At 41.6% G+C, this 16,987-nt stretch overlaps 1 protein-coding gene across 2 annotated transcripts in view; it reads right to left on the bottom strand.

The window, feature by feature from the left end:
- Epha4 (EPH receptor A4) overlaps window positions 1-16,987 on the bottom strand; it is a 140,939-nt gene that overhangs the window by 25,272 nt on the left and 98,680 nt on the right. For both annotated transcript variants that reach the window (XM_076931615.1, XM_034497596.2), the window contains exons 6-8: window positions 8,828-8,952; window positions 7,421-7,580; window positions 6,200-6,311 (exon numbers count right to left, since the gene is read on the bottom strand). In XM_076931615.1, coding sequence (XP_076787730.1) covers window positions 6,200-6,311; window positions 7,421-7,580; window positions 8,828-8,952 — 397 coding nt within the window. The remainder of the gene's footprint in view (window positions 1-6,199; window positions 6,312-7,420; window positions 7,581-8,827; window positions 8,953-16,987) is intronic.

Below are 16,987 nucleotides of genomic sequence, written 5' to 3'. Positions count from 1 at the left end.
TCAGAGACTACAGAAATGATATTTGGGGTCAGGAAAACACCAAGACTAAATCCCTAGGGTGTGATAGGCTATCTTATCAAAGTTCTAAAAGCCCTATTTGAAACTGTAAGACTATCTTTTAAGCCATTTTAGAACTCCAATACTGAAACTAAGTTGAAAAACTATATATAGAATGAGAGAGCTTTAATAACTGCCCCTCCTTTATTTAACCTGTCCAGAGACCCAACATTGAACATGTGCATGCGAGAAAAGCATTCAACCATTGAGCTATATCCTTGAGTTCTTGGCATCCATTTGAAATTAAAGAGTTGCTTTTGTTTTTATTAAATGGATATCTACAATAGAAACCAGTGGCCTCAAGAAAAATCCTGGAGCGTGGCTGCTTTCACATCAAGCACATTCATTAAAAATGGACAAAACCAGAGGGAATACAAAATGGCAGAGGTCATTAAAGATAAAGGTGACCTTCCCATTTCTTCCTCAGACTTGCCAACATAGAATTATCTGAGCGGTGAAGGTGCTTTTAAAGATCTTTTTAATGTGGAGTGTTATTTGGAGTAGAAGACCTTACAAGGGTACAGGGGATATTGAGAAAGAAACAGGAGGATTACTGTTCAAAAACTAATTGTAGCCTATTACCGCTCTAATAATACCTTGAAAACAAAAATGCCCGAGTTCTGCTCTACCTCTGTCACCTATGACCCTTTCCCCTTGGGCTCAGAGTTGGACAATGTGGCTCATTATTATCCCAGGAGAGAAAGACCATTGAAGCTTACTTTGGGTGAGCCCTCCTGATGAGCTAAGTCTAAATTGACATCTCAGACAGGTCACCTGAATGGCAGAAGCAAGGCTTTGTGGGATATTTTCTAATTACAAAGATGTGGACAAGGCGATTAGCAAGGGGAAGTAGTGGAATGGTTTGTTAGAATGGTCCAGAAGGAACCATGGAACCTTGCCACAGTAGGTGTCCTGGCAAAGGGCCCTTGCACTGCAGGTGAAACTTTGAGTGAATGGAATCCTCCCTGCCATCCCAGGGACTGGCTAATAAGGGTATTAACCATCACCGGAGGGAACAGCAGGAAACCTTCCAGCCAATGTGCTCTTCCTGGCACCTTGACTACTCAATAAAATAAATAAGAAGACAGGAGTGTGGCAGGGGCGGCCCATAAGCCTCACTTTTTATCAAAATACCAACTTTCCTCATCAAGTGCACAGATTTGATGAATGAGGTTCACTCTTCCAAAGTTAATTAGTAAAAGGTAAGTAATTTATTCACTAAAGGGCAGATTAGAGATGAAGCCTTAATAAGGAGCATGGCTCCTGTAGGGACCCTTTCCAGAGCTCAGGAGTCTCTCCCACAAAGATTCATACACCATATCATTCTTCCCCTTCCTCAAGCTGCCACTGTTCCTGCATCAAAAGATACCTAATGGCTCCTCCCAAGCAGCCATTTGATAGAGCTGGAATTGAACCACTGTGGTTGCTTGCAAGTTGCTTAGAAACGTTTCCTGGAATCAATTGCCTCCCAAATTGTGTGAATGTACAAGAAGCCATCAGAGCCCATTTGCGCAAACATTTAAGTGTATTCATTTCTAGGTGCATATCCCAGTGATGCATACAAGGACTCAAGGAAAGATGGACATAGGCTGAGCAGAACCTCTTTTAGGATTACCTGAGCTGTCTGTCAGCTCCAAAGCACAGAATGTGAGTCTTGGGTACGAGACAAATGAACTCTGAACATGTTCTGTGTATCCAGTGTCACTTATTCAAAGCTCACAGGCCCTGATAAACATATCTAAATTTTTCCGTGGATGCTACATTTTCTTCCTTATAATCAATTTGGTTCTTTGTAATCTGGTGAAAGGGCCATTTTATAACCCTTGTACAAACGGACACCCAGTATACTAGCTATCCCAATCAGACCATCTTGAAGTCAGCACATGCTCTTGGGTCATCAGATCATGCTGTCCTTTAACCAAAGAGTCCTTTAAGAAAACCCAAGGATTCTTCTCATATTTTAGTCATTTGCTTTTTCTTTTTTCATTGGATATTTTATTTATTTACGTTTCAGATGTCATCCCCTTTCCCCATTTCCCCTCCCTAGAAACCCCCTATGCCATCCCCCCTCCTCCTTTTTGCTTTTATACCATTATAATTACATGCAAGTGTGAAGGTCAGTTCTAGGTTCAGGAACTAGCAATACAATAGATGCACATAGTCAAGGAACAAGCAAGACAATAAACATTTTCTTAATATTGTTTTCCATGTTTGAACAATAAAACACTGTTGAAGGCCAGCAGGATGGCTCAGTGGATAAAGGTACTTGCTGCTAAGCTACCTGTGTTTGATCTTTGTGACTCCTGTGGTAGAAGAAAAATCAATTTCTGCAAATTGTCCTTTGACCTGCACACGCATGCTGTGGCATACATGAGTGCACACACACACATGTCAAATAAATAAATAAATAAATAAATAATATTAGAAAAAAGGAGTAGCCTCAAATAATCTGAAATCATTGCTATCACAGGGGAAGGGTTGTCAGAGAAATTTAATACAATCCATCAGTCTGGGAGGTCCTGGGTTTCAAGTTGCATTTAATTATATAACTATTAACAGTCCTTTGAAAGACATGTTTAAAAAGCAGTAAAGAAAGTGATTAAACTTGAGACCACAAATATATAAACATATAAACAGGGAAAGGGTGGTTTGCTCTTTAAGAGAATATATGCATAGTTGGGATAAAAGTTCTTGTGACAGTACTCCAGGGTCACATCTATAGCAAGGGCAGTTGGGTGCTCTGGAAAGCAGATATTCTCCTGAAATGATAACCAAAGCACAGATCTATAATGTCATAAAATATAAATTAGAGGCTGTTGAGACAGCTCACTGGTTAAAGGCATCTGCTGCCAAGTCTGAAGACCAGAGTTTGATCCCCAGAACCTTCATGAAAGAAGAAGAAAAAGAGTAACAACAGCAACAAGAACAACAATAATAATAATAATAGGAGGAGGAGGAAGGAGAAGACAGACTCCTGCAAGTTGTCTTCTGACCTCTACACATACAAGCATACACAATAGATAAAATGTAAAAAATTGAAAGTATATTAACTTATTTTCTTGACATTATGTGGGTTACAAAAATGTCTCAGTCAACATAATTGCCCAGACAGCATTTCATGTTGCTTGCATGTTGAATAATTAAAATCTATAAATGCAATAATTTCATTCTTTGATGGAAATTCCTAAATGCTCACACATTCAAGTTGGCCAAGAAGAAAGAAAGAGAGAGAGAGGGAGAGAGAGAGGGAGGGAGGGAGGGAGGGAGGAAGGAAGGAAGGAAGGAAGTAGACTGAACCTTCAGACTAAAAGAGGGAATTATTCTTGCTTACCTCAAGTTCTGGCTTCTCATTATAAATTAAATGAATACAATAAAATAAATAAACATCACCTATTTTAAAATCTAGCAACATGCCAATTGTGAGCCTGAGGCAGTTTCCCCTTAAGTAACAAATTAGCAACAACAAACAGACTTTTCTCCTGGTAGCCACCAGAAGCTCTGGAACTTTTTCTTCCTGAATCATTTTCCATCCACACTGACATGCCAACAATACCCTGAGATTCCACTCAGCTCACAAGGGCTCTGCTTTACTGTGGACACAGGGTAGGTAGCCCCAACTTCTCAATCCTCCTACCTCTGCCTCCCCAGTGCTGGGTGTCACCATGCCTGGCTTCCACCATCCTTTCTGACAGCAACATTCTGTAGCTCTCAGAAGCAAGAGATGGTGACAGGTGAAGGTAACTTGGCTTCTCCAGGCTCAGATGCTCAGTCTATGACTTCCTCACACTGTCAGCCTAGGCCAGACAAGACAGTTTCGAGGTACCATTTATTACCTGTTCTTTGTACTCTAACTAAAGCCCTGGGTCACACTTCTTTGTCTACAGTACCTGTCTCCTCTATGCTCACCTGTTATCCTATTTAAATACATGTAGTTGTCCCAGATAAACAGAGCAGACAGCCCAGTAGGGAGAAGAATTAGCTGAGTGAGCACCCTGCCGCTGCAGGCCTGTCAGATACCTGGCTCCAGGCAGCCCTTCCCCTGACAGCTTTATGGCTGCACTAAGGAAGAATCAATATGAGGGCAAGGGGCTGACATTTCATTTTCTAAAAACTGATCCATTGAGGACCAATCACCAAGCAGTGTTTATCAGCATTGGGAAGTGACTTTTTTTTTTTTTTTTTTTTTTTAAATGGGGGAGAAGGAGCAAGAATCCACACTGGGTAACTTGAAGGGGTCAATCTCTAAGGCGGAGATGGCCTTGTAATTGGAAATCTCATGCATCCCTCTGCCGCTCTCCCCTTATATAATAAAATGATCAATAAAAAAAAAAAAAGTACAAAGAGAATTATGTCCTCTGACTTGAGGATACTGCCTCTGGCAGCCCCAATTTTTAATAATCCCATCTCCCTGCATTATAGTATCTCTACTTTTCTTTCTTCTCACCAAAGCTAATGTTTGACACAGAACAGCCACAGGAGTGACTGACTTGTCTTCAACTGCTTGAATTTGACTGCTGTGTTTGTTTGCGGACACTTTTAAAACAACCGGAAAAAAAAAAAAAAAGTAAAAGAAAAGAGAAAGAAAGGAAATTTACAGAAAAGCTGGACCACGAGATGAGTTCAGTATACAAGATGAGTTCATTTGCCAAGTGCTTAAATGCTCACATGCCCCTAAGCACCACACAGTAGCCAGACTTTTTAGGCTACTGTTTTTGAAGTAGAGGTCATTCATGGTTTTCATTAATTTTTACCATTTTGGTACTTCCTGTGTTTATATTTAAAACACTGAAATATGCATTAATATAAACAAATGTCCATGTAATTTCTATACCACCACCCCCATCTCATTCTTCTCCCTGCAATTGGACAAGTTCAGGGCAATGTACCATTTTCTATGCATTATACAATGCATTCTTTACATGGCACACATACAGAAGCAAAATCGAGAGGGAGGGCAGCAACAGGGAAAAGTCTTGATTGCCTTTCAAATTTTTTCCTTCTTGGAGACATAACTCACAGCTCTAGTTGAATATGCCTACTTATAGACTGTGCAAAAAGGAATGAAGCCAATGACGAATATAGAGACACCATACAGAGCAATCTATCGCTCCATAGTGTGTTAGTACTGGAATGAACAAATGGACCTTTGTATATATACTGGGGCACTCTACAAACCAAGGGTAGAATCAAGATATTAGGAGATGCATGGGCCTCTCAGGCAAACTTTCTTACATTGGTTCATCACCCTAATGTCAATGCACGTCAATGTGAAGTAACAGCATTGTGGCTTGCACACGTGATGAAGACAGCCAGAGACATTGGTGAGACCGTCAGCAGGTCAATGGGACAATATGACAGTGGGCGGCCTGCAGGCCAAGCATAACTACAATCATACCAAAACAGTGCTGGATAACTCCCTTGACGTCATTTTTATCCTCTGTCACTTGGAAGAGCCTTATACTGAAGATTATATTAACAAAAGAACCGCTGTGGAAAATTGTGAGTGTGGTATTTCGTGAGAAGTGGCTAAGATAAGGATCATCACAGCTGAGGAGGAGCATCTGTTTCCTGTGGTCTATTGGATACCACACTATTGGTCAGTGTGAGCAGCTGGACAGGAGTGATAGGAAGAAGATTGCTCCAAAGACCATGCAACCAAGCCATCACTACTTTTCTTTCTCTTTCAAGCATCAAGGTACACCTTAGTGCACATGGGATAAACACACTGCCCAATCAGATTCTCTTCTAAGAGAATCACTGTGTCCAGAATGATAAATGAGAGTTCTGAAAAATGTCGATGTTCTTTTAGGGATGGGGAAGCACAGCGCTCACATTCCTTACTATTCTCGTTAACCAATATCATGCTGAAGCACCTACTGTGTTACTGTAGTATCTAACATGTTTATCAAAGTTGCTTGCCAACAACCCTTTGAGGCAAGCAACAACCACTGCTATCTTAAAGAAGAAAACAAATACAGCTGTCGGGTGGCAATGCTCAACTTTTGGGGTCTGCATTTTATACAGCTTTGGAGCATAGGAGAGTCCAGGCTTAACCAGAGAGCTAAATGGTACTGGCACGCAAGAGAAGACACAAGCCTCCTGCAGAAAACTGGAAAGGAACGGGAGGCACTTCCGTCCTTACCTTCGGCTGATCACAAACGCTGCAATGAGGATGACCACGAGCACCACACTGCCAGAGACAGAGACCAGCAGGACAGTGGAGTTGGCTCCATCACCAATGATCCGGGAAGGCACTGAAATGACAATTACATGGGGTCTCACAGGGGGGAGTCCTAAGAGGTGGAACTTGGTAGCCCATTCAGTCAGTATCCATGTTAGCAAATCCATGCCATAGCATCTGCTAAGCAAATCCCACACCACCGCTCCCAACCATCCTGCGATGAATATAAAAATATATTGATGCCTTAATATCTTTTTTTTTTTGTCAAAAAGCTCACATAATGAAAAACTATATTCCTTAGTGAAAAACACATATGGAAAATTTATAAGGTTCATCTACTTTGATCCCCAGCCATTAAAATCCAACCTATTAGAGGTCAGTTCAAAGCACCCTCCTCCTCCTTGTAGACTTCCTATATAACAGCAAGAATGCCAGTGTCCCTTATACTCATCCCAACTTTCCCATCTGTCTTCTTCATTCTCATTTAATAATCTGTCAATATAAACAATTTATATCTGTGATAGACATTAAAAATTATGTCCCAGCATCTCCTTATCAAGTAGGCCTAGCCTGGGCTAAGTAATTAAGGAGGTGGTCATCCTTGCTCAGTGAACTTGTGTTCAGTTGGCCATTCCATCCCTCCAGGGAGCAAGACTTAATGTTTCTACAAAGGACTTAAAAACATACATGCACACTAATGACACTATTTAAACAGATTCCTAGAAATAAGTAGGAGGAGGGAAAAAGGGTAATTTTGGTTCCTTCTTTAATCTCAGGAAGAAAACTCTTTTTCTTAAAGTGGGGTGACTACAGAACCTTCAATTAGTCAGGTTAGCAAACCCATTATTCATGGTTGGTAGAAGGCTCAAAAAGATAAACATTGACATCGTTTTTCATTCAGAGGAAGACAGATGAGAAACTCTTATGACAAACGTTCTCCTTCAAACAGCACAAGGGTTTCTTAAGAGGTTGACACTGGCTACTCTGTTTCATGCAAATATCCACAGTAGCCAAAAGCTTACCTAGCTAAAAAATAAAATATAAAAATAAAATAAAAATAAAAAAACAAACACACACACACACACACACACACACACACAGCTCTTTGGATTTCACTAGTGTGGGGCTCAACCTATAAATGAATCATCACAGAATGGGTGACACCTGGGTGGTCTCTGTTACCTGTATTGGTAGTGACTTCCAAGGGCTCGCTGAAGTCTCCATAGCCGGCAGCAGTCCTGGCTCGCACGTGGAAAACATAGGAAGTCAGCGGGTTCAGGCCTTTGATATCTGTGTTCCTGGCAGCTGTCCGAACTATGCGATAACTTCGTTCATTCTGATCCTACAGTAGATCGAAGCATAACTGGTGAGCTATGAAATGAGTCCTCTGACTCCAGACAGAAGGGGGAGGAGACGCCAGCTCCCCAAAAGTCTAGAAGCAAACGAAGGGACACCAGGTACATTTCCTAAGCCCCATGTTCTCTGCAATGCTCTGCAGTGTTGAAGTACCGGTGTCTTTTTTTACAGTTTAAAAAAAAAGGGGGTTCAGGGTCATTGTTCACATTGATCATTCTATGCCTTTCATTTATAATCTTTTGGAGCTTTGAGAATGAAGTCGTCTGTTTTTGAAAGGAACATCAAGTGACAGTCGATGTTTTTTTCTAGTTTTTAACTCCCAAATTATTAAGAAGTTGAAATCAGCATCACGATCTTTTATTTCAGACCCTTATCTCCTGTGTGTGTGTCCTCTGAGTTCTCCTTTGTGTGCAATGGACTGGGACCCAAGTGTGCACAGGAACCACGCATTTCTATTCCTTCTATGACACCCTGCCTCCCTTATAAAGGCCTCTTTTCTATCTGGAAAGTGGCAAAAAATATTATAATCTGATTTCAATTAAACAATCCAGTCCCCCTTCTACTTCGAATAAGGAAGCCAATAGGAGACTCTTTTAATCCCAGCACTTGGTAGGCAGAGGCAGATGTATCTCTAAATTTGAGGCCAGCCTGGTCTACAGAGTGAGTTCCAGGACAGCCAGGGCTACACAGAGAAACGCTGTCTTAAAAAGAAAAAAAAATCCAAGGGAGGCTGATTGTTCATTTTCTGGACAAACTTGGAAGCAAATAGCTTTCTTCAGAACTCTGTCCACTAAGAGACAAATTATTTGCAAAATTAATGGCTTTCTATAAAGGGCTGAGGAATGTAATTTTCCTTTGCCAATTTTCTGTTAAAATTCATCAAAACCCACACCTTTATTTTGAACAGCAGTGATCTGCTTAAACATGTCATTAGTTTAGCAGTTATGAGTCATGCTGCATGATAGAAGGTATATAGATTAGGTCTTGATTTCTTTTACTCAAAAGAAAAGATAATTATATTAGAACATTGTGTGTGTTTTTCAAGATAATGAGCCAAATATTACATTTCATAATCAGATTTGTTGGGAATCCAGATGCATTTGATTTTCTTTTTACTGCTGTTTCATGATTTAGAACTGTCTAATGTTTGAACATCACAGAGGAAGGAATGGAAGAAAGAGAAAGGGAAGGAGAGAGAGGAAGAAGGAAGGCAAAGAAGAAAGAGGGAAATACCTTTTCATAATATTTGACTTCATATTCTAAGATGACTCCATTTGGTCGATCGGGTTCCAGCCAAGCCAGAGCCACACTGTATCTTGTAACTTCTTTAGCCTGGACCAAAGCAATGGATGATGGTGCTATGGGGAGGAAGAAAGAAAGACAGAAATAATCATCTTACTTTAAAAAGAAACATGCTTTAGGAACCCAGTACTCAACAATGTCACTTGACTTCAGCATCCCATGGTGCCCCTCTCCAGACAAGAGCATTTATTATTGTCACGGTCTCCAGACCTTCCTTTGTACAGGATTTGTCTTTAACAGATCATCTGTGAAAGAACTGAAGACGCAGCTCTGTGGGTAAGACTTGCTTTGCAATCATGAGGACATGAGTTTGGATCACCAGTACCCACAGAAAAGCTGGGTGTGGTTGGCACTGATACATAATTCTGAAAGTAGAGAGGTGAGTGGGGAACGATCAAGAAGGACTGTGGTGGCTTGACTAGGTTTGGGTTCCATGGATTCACATATTTAAATGATTAACACTATTAGGAGGTGTGGTCTTATTGGAGGACAGGTTGTCACTGGAGGTGAGCTTTGCCCAGTGCAAAAGACAGACAGCCAACTCTTCTGCTCTCTTCAAATCAAGATGTAGAACTCAGTTCCTCCAGCACCATGTCTGCCTGCAAGTTGCCAAGTTTCCTGCCATGATGATAATGGACCAAACCTCTGAAACTGTAATCCAGCCCCAATTAAATGTTTGCCTTTATAAAATTTGCCTTTGTCATGGTGTCTCTTCACAGAAATGGAAACCCTAACTAAGACAAGGATGGGAGATATTCTTCTATACCTGATGGCCATTGAGAAACTAGACATGGAAATAGCTGTGTATATACACACACACACACACACACACACACACTCAACAATCGTGAAGAAAAGGGTTGGTGACTTTAGGAGCCCAGTGTCATTTCCCTGGTTTCTGAAACAGCTTTTGCTATTGGGCAATGGGTATAGGACTCACTGCCTGAGGTATCTTTTTACAAGTCATAGTTGCCTCAGGCAAACCTCCAATCAAGCCTTTCACCCTACCTCCAAGTACCAAGGTATCTTACTGATACTTAATTTTATACAAGAAGGGGGATTTGCCATTCTTCCAGTTACTGTGGGGAATGCTGGAAGGCAAATGATCTATACACTTTCCAATATAAATAAAAATCCTGCTTAATTACAGTAAGACTTTCCGCTTAAGCACGGCCATGCAAATAATGAAGAATACAAATAAAACCCATGATGGTCTCTCTGGACATAAATGACATTATGAAACTATTTTACAAGAGGTTGAAGTTGTTCTGGTGCCTGGTGGGCAGCAAACCTTCCTTTCCACTGAGGAAAAACATGAAAGCAGTTTTTGTGGGTATGTTACTGGGGTGGTGGAGGGAAGGTGGTACATATTAGAGATTGATAAAACCAGGCTGCCCAATGCTTGCATCTTTCCTATGTGGAGTTGTCATCTCTGGCCAGCTGTTATCGAACTCTGCTGTGACAGACATGGGCCAGTGCCAACATACAATCCTCAGAGAGAAGAGGAAACTTCCATGAAATCCTTCATCTTATCTCATAAAGCTGGCCTCAAGTACCAGAGATTAGAGGGCTTGCTAAATTGAATGCATATTCACCTTACTCCCCAAACTGTGGGAATGTGAAAACGGGCTTCTGACAAATGACTGTTATTCTCCTTTGTATCCATGAGCCTGCCAATTCTCAATGCAGGAAGGAATAAGTAAAGTAAGTTAACACCAGAAACAGAATATGGAAAGAGTCCAGACCCGCCTGACCATACACGATGCTTATGTATCCTAGTGGCATAAAAGTGAGACTCTCTATGACAGAGCCAATCCAGCAAGGGTTGTCTCTTAGAGACAGATACTGACAGTCTGACATCTCTGTTAGGGATGCCCTAGGATGGAAACACACGTTCAGACATTCCTCCCAGTGTCAGTGTCTCTGTCTGTCTGTCTGTCTGTCTGTCTGTCTCTGTCTGTCTCCCACCCACCCCCCCCATCCTCTCTCCTCTCTCATATCCAAAGCTATTCCAGATTGGAACTCAGGCATAAACACCATTGAAAGATACAGTGTATACACATGGTCTCCATCAAAGGCAAGGCCAAGGTTAGTAATACCCAACTGGATGAACAAAGCTGCATGCAGCAGACATATGGAAGCCACTGAACATCTGAAGAAAATGGAGAACGGAAATGTGCTCGTTAGATGTATTAACACACACACACACCCCACGCTTTTCTTTTTCTGTGCTGGTCGACATAGAACTTTCAACCTATAGAATTCAAGGAGCAAGTTTCTTAAATATAGAAGTAGAGAGCAGCCAGGCTCAGGAGGCTGCCTGGCTGTGAAAAGCCATTTCACTCCAGGTAATAAATATATTGCCTAACAGAGCACTTTAGCATACACTCCATAAAAGGGGGCTCTTTAAGCTCCGAAGTTCCTGAGATTGAGAAATGAAATAGAAAAGGGAAGCCATTACAGAAGAGGCAGGAGGGAAGCAAATCAGAAAATTATCAAATGAACTTTCTCTCAGAAACAGTCTGGGTTGGATTCTGAAAAAAAAAAAAAATTGACAGAGTCTCTAGGCAACAATAGCCTGGATGCCCCCAGGGAGTGCCGCTGGACTAAAATGGCTTTTCTCTGGCTAGGTTATGAGGACACTGCGGCACAGGGAAATGAATCCAATTTCAATTTTTGAAGTTTGAGAGGCAGCATTCCTGTAGCCGCTCAAAAGGGATCTGGGCTCAGCCTGGATACTGGAAACTCAAGCAGGGAGACAACACGATCTGATCCCTTTGTTAACAGAATAGTCTTAATGCATGCTTCCTTGGGAAATTGATGTGCATGCACTGATGCGGAGGAAAATGGTCAGAGTGGATCTTGTCTGAGATGTCATAAAAATGCAGGAGGGAGAAACGAAAGAGAAACGCAATGGGAAGAAGGAAAGACAATGAAACCGGTCAGAAGAATTCTGAGTTGATGCTTTGCCTTTGGTACCATCTACAGAAATATAGAACGCATAGCTCTAATTCACAAAAAGTGTCCCATGATGTGACTGTCATATTTGAATTCTTGATTGAACAGCTGTTCTTGGAGGGGGGAGGAGATGTTTAACTGGGCACAGTGACAAAAGCCATTCATGGCCTGGAGAAGCTGGGAAACATACCTAAGTCAGGCATTTGCACATGGAGCACTCTCACAGAAGAGCTTTGTCCCTCCCCTGGGAAGAACTCGGCCTGAGAAAACGGCACCTCTGCCATACTGCCACTTTGGGAAAGAGGCAACTTGGATGTCCTCCATATCACAAGCCACATATGGGTTCGCCCCTCGCCTTTTTCTACTCTGTTTCCGACACAGCCTCCAATTCTACATCTGGAAGCCATCAGCTTGCCGTGTGCCTGCCTGCGGCTCATTTCCCTCGATGAGGCACTTGGCAATGGAATGTCCCCATTGGTCCCTTAGCCTAGTGGTTCCCAAGCATTGGTCTTCTTACAGCACCCATGTGCCACACCACCCTCCAGCCCCCAGCAACTTGTATCATGAATTCGTAATATTTATTTGAAACTGTGTTACACTAAAAGGAAACTTCCCATTAATAAGTTAAGCCCTGTTATCATTTCCAATTAATGACAGATAACCATAGCAATATAGAATGTAAGCGAAACCGTGTTGTCAGCCTTTGCTGGGTACTCTTGCCTCCCCAAACTTTGTTAAAATTCAAGATTACCCAGCATTAAAGAAACAGCAAGGCTATCCAGGCACTGACTTGAGATCCTGACCTTGGTACACTCAGATTTACTGAGAATGTTAAGAAGGAAAAAAACAAAAACAAAAACAAAAACCTAACTTTATATAGAGTAATCCCTTCGTTTGTTACAACCCAGTGCTCCTTTTCCCCTAGGACCAGCCTCAATGCCACCACTGGTACCTAGGCACATCTGCTTATCCCCAGTCCATCTAGAAATGTATTGGTTTTGTTTGTTTGCTGTTCTGTTCTGTTTTTTGTTTTTTTTTTTTTCCAGACAGGGTTTATCTGTATAGCCCTAGTTGTCCTGGAACTTGCACTATTGATAGGACTGGCCTTGAACTCAAGAGATCCACCTGCTTTTGCCTCTGCCTCCTGAGTGCTAAGATTATAAGGATGTATTACCACACCTGGGTTTAACCATACATCGAGGTTGTCGTCGTCCGTCGTCATCACCACCACCACCATCACCATCATCATAATCGTGCTGGAATCCTACCCAGAGCCCTGAGAATTCTTTCCAAGTCCTTTACCATCAAACTCTGTCCCCAGTTCTATGTATGCCTGTTTTAAAAGCCACACTGCAAGAAGAGATAATGACACTAATTGGTAATATGCAGGTAGGGAAAGATGGGTATGAAGCTCAAAAAGGCAAGCACGATGAGAGGGTGATTTCTACATAAGGACTTATGTTCTTGTTCAGTTGTGCCCATAATTTTTAAGGTTTTGTGGCAATATTCTGAATAGCAAACAGATGACAATTGTCCTAGTTTGAGATGTGGCTAAGAGAGCAACTTCTCCTCTTAGTCTCAAGGGAATGTAGTTTTCTTTAGTCCCAAGGATATTCTTCATTTCCTCTTTTATTTACAAACCAAACCAACACAACCATTCAGCCATTCCGAAGGAAAAAAAAAGTATGCTTCATGCCTCTGCTTAGGAATTTATATTGGATGTTGGGCAGTGGTGGCGTGTGCCTTTAATCCCAGCATTTGGGAGGCAGAGGCAGGCGGATTTCTGAGTTCGAGGCCAGCCTGGTCTACAGAGTGAGTTCCAGGACAGCCAGGGCTACACAGAGAAACCCTGTCTTGAAAACAAAACAAAACAAAACAAAACAAAACAAAACAAAACAAAACAAAACAAAACGGAATTTATATTGGAACTGAAGTACTGCATAGGACAAGACAGTACTGGGACTAGAGGATGGGGTAATAAGAAAGGTACCATGGGTCACAAAGTATTTCTCATTAATTTGAGGTAAGGCCTGTGTGGTATGGTCAAGGTTTTCCTGATATCTACATTGGGAATGGTGGAGCACACCTGTAATTCAAGCCCTGGGGAGGTCGACCCAGGTCAATCAGATATTCAAGGTTAAACTCTGCTACACAGTAAACCCAAGGGCCAGCTCAAGCCACATGAGACCCTGTCTCAAAAGACTTGCGTGAGGAGGAAGCAGGATTGAGAAGGGTGGAGCTGGGACAAACAAACATAAATTCCCTCTCAGTTTCTGTGTGGAAGAACTCCTCCAATGCATTAAAAAAAAAAAAGAAGAATCCATATACTTTAAATATATTTCGCCTAAATGATTTAGTAGAATGCTCTACTGACTTGAAAAAAAAATGAGGAAAAAAGTGTCTCTTTCTAAAATGTATTAGATTCCATCTTGGAGATGTCCCTCGTCTTTTCTTGCCTCAATATTTCATTAGTGAATGCTTCCAGACACAGCTTAAGCGCAAGAATGCCGGTCGTCACTATAGCTCAGGATTCAGGATGTCTAGCATAGAGCCTGTGTGGTCAGTACATTTGAGTGAATAATAGTGAGCTAAATCTTAAAATCGGTCTACCTTTTTTTGTGTGTATGGACAGTGAAACATTTCCTGAATATTAAGTGCCAGTCACGAGGAGTGCTCCTTCAACTCCCCGCCCCCAGCCCCCCAGCATCCACCTCTCATGACCTTTGGTGGGTCTAGTTTTGTCATTTAGCTTAACCAAGACATTGACAATAGGCGGCGGAGCAGATGACAGTCCTAATTATAAATGGGATCTCTGTTGGCGAGGTCCACGTGACGTTTCTGAACACTTTTCAAACACGCAGGCTGTAAAATGTCATTCAAATGTAAGTTAACAGGAAAGCCAGGCTTCGCTGCACCTGTTCCAGACATTTTGAGGGACTGCTCTTTAGGATGACAGAGGTGTTGACAATTTTACTCACTGTTTCTCATCTGTACCTCTAGGGTGGATGCAAATAGTTTTCCTGAGGGTCTTAATCGTAAGGAATGGCATAGTTGAGATTTCTAGGTCATTTGCTGAAACCCAGGTCCCCAGAATTCCTTTTTGTTGTACAAGACTGTTTGGATCACTGCAGACAGGCAGCTGGAGTGGGAGACATCACTGTGTATCCCTGGGAACATTCATCACTGCCACATAAGAGGAATCCAGAGCCCTCTGCAGTCAGACTAGGAACACCAAGATTAAACAATTGGAACAGACTCTTTCCACACACCAATGGAAACAAGTAAAATTATTTGTAAAGAATAAAGCAAAACCTAGAGAAGATAAAAAGGGACAATTCACCCAAGTTTGGAAGTTGAATGAACTGAGCTTTCTAATAGAAAACCAAGATAAGCTCCACACATCTCCCCACCTACTGCCAACCCCTAATATCTGACATTCAGAATTCTACATATCCCTGAGAAAATGAGAATTTAGACTCTCCGTTTGCTCTGTACCTAAGGTTGTATATGGTTTGTAAAAGACCGCAAAACATTCAGAAGGCACATGTGGTTTTATCTCCGTGTGTGTTTTGGATAAACAGAAACCACATAGATTAGAAGGCTCCATCGTGACTAACGGTGGCACATTTCACCGGGAGGAAGAATTACAGAGGATGCTTTGATGTCAAACAGAGGTGGCTCCCCTTAAGAACATGGTAAATTTAACTTTCTTTGGTTCAAAGCTCAGCAGTTCTCCTTGCTCCCTACTGATGTGAATACTGCAATTTTCTTTTATTCACTTCCTCAATGACTTGCCATTAAACACCTACAAGTCATTTTACTGCCTCAGTTTGGTGCTCCTGATACTCAAACGGGATGGGGTAAAGAGAAAAGGAAACAAGGAGAAAAGATCCAGGAAAGATGTACTCAACTCCTGGGCTGTAGTCCATTGCTTTCTTGTGTCCAGCAAGCATTGTGAGCTATGAATGAAAACTACTGGGGTGTGGATTTATAGGGCGAAAGAAAACAGCTCAGATAACCCAACTGCTATTCATTCTCTGCTCAAATTAGGGTTTGGGGCAGTGATGGCCAATACATTGAAGACAGCTCCTGCCTATGGGTAAGGAAGAGTAAAAACAGCCCTTCAAAGTTTAGAACCCTGAATGGGTGGAATGTCAATGGTCATTGTATGGCCCGAAGATGAAGATGACGTAGCCACAGCAAGGTTACTGGAATCTGAATTTAAATGGATGATGTGTCCTTTCGGGTCTCTTCCTGATAGGAAAACTAAGCACAGTTTATAAATACCTCTGCTTTATTCAAACGGCATATTTAAATTTAATTACCCGCAGCTTAAGGTAGTCTTTGTTCAGTCTTTTCTTTCTCAATTCAACACCACAGCTCTGATTTGCTCCATATCAAAGGTTTGTGCATTTTAAAATGCTGTCAAGCATCAAAATGAAATGCTTTGGAGCACTAATGATATCCTTGTGATTAAAGGTTTTACATCTCAGAGAGGCTAAGAACTCTGGTGCTAACATTAATTGCTTTCTTCCATATTCAAGGAGAGAAGAATTTCTCATGGACTCAGCAGTATCTGTGGCACAAGGAACTAACCACTGAGCAGTTTCTATAACCTCGAAGAGGCTATACACTCCATTCTTAGTTTTTTTTTTTTTTTTTTTAAACTCTATTATTCTTATAGCATTAACAAGACCAAAAGCTTCACACACACATGTGATATTTGTAGCACATTCAATCAGTTAGATTACCTTTGCTATCCACTCCCCCCCCCAAGTAAATTCCTTTAAAAATTCCTTTAAAAAACAGCCTCAGGCTGTCTGTGTAAGAACCTTACCCTACTCCCTACAACTCTTACTAAAGCTGTTAAATCACATGAGTACATTATCCTTTTGAAACAAAGCAGCTGAGCTTGGCGGTACACATCAGTGATCCAGGGGAGCTGAGGCAAGAGGGTGACCCTGATTTCAGAGACATGCAGAGGCTTAATAGTTTAAGATCAGACTGAGTTACAACGTGAGGCCTTGTTTCAAACACAAAACAAAAGAAACAAACAAACAAACAAAACCCCACCCAACCACCCCAAATTGGGAGGAGAAAAAAAAAAAAGGCAACTAAGCAAAAGGTACAGAA

Source organism: Arvicanthis niloticus, chromosome 3 (assembly GCF_011762505.2).
Source record: "Arvicanthis niloticus isolate mArvNil1 chromosome 3, mArvNil1.pat.X, whole genome shotgun sequence".
Taxonomy (NCBI): domain Eukaryota; kingdom Metazoa; phylum Chordata; class Mammalia; order Rodentia; family Muridae; genus Arvicanthis; species Arvicanthis niloticus.
The sequence above is the reverse complement of the archived record's forward strand: the minus strand, read 5'-3'. Positions and strand labels throughout refer to the sequence as shown.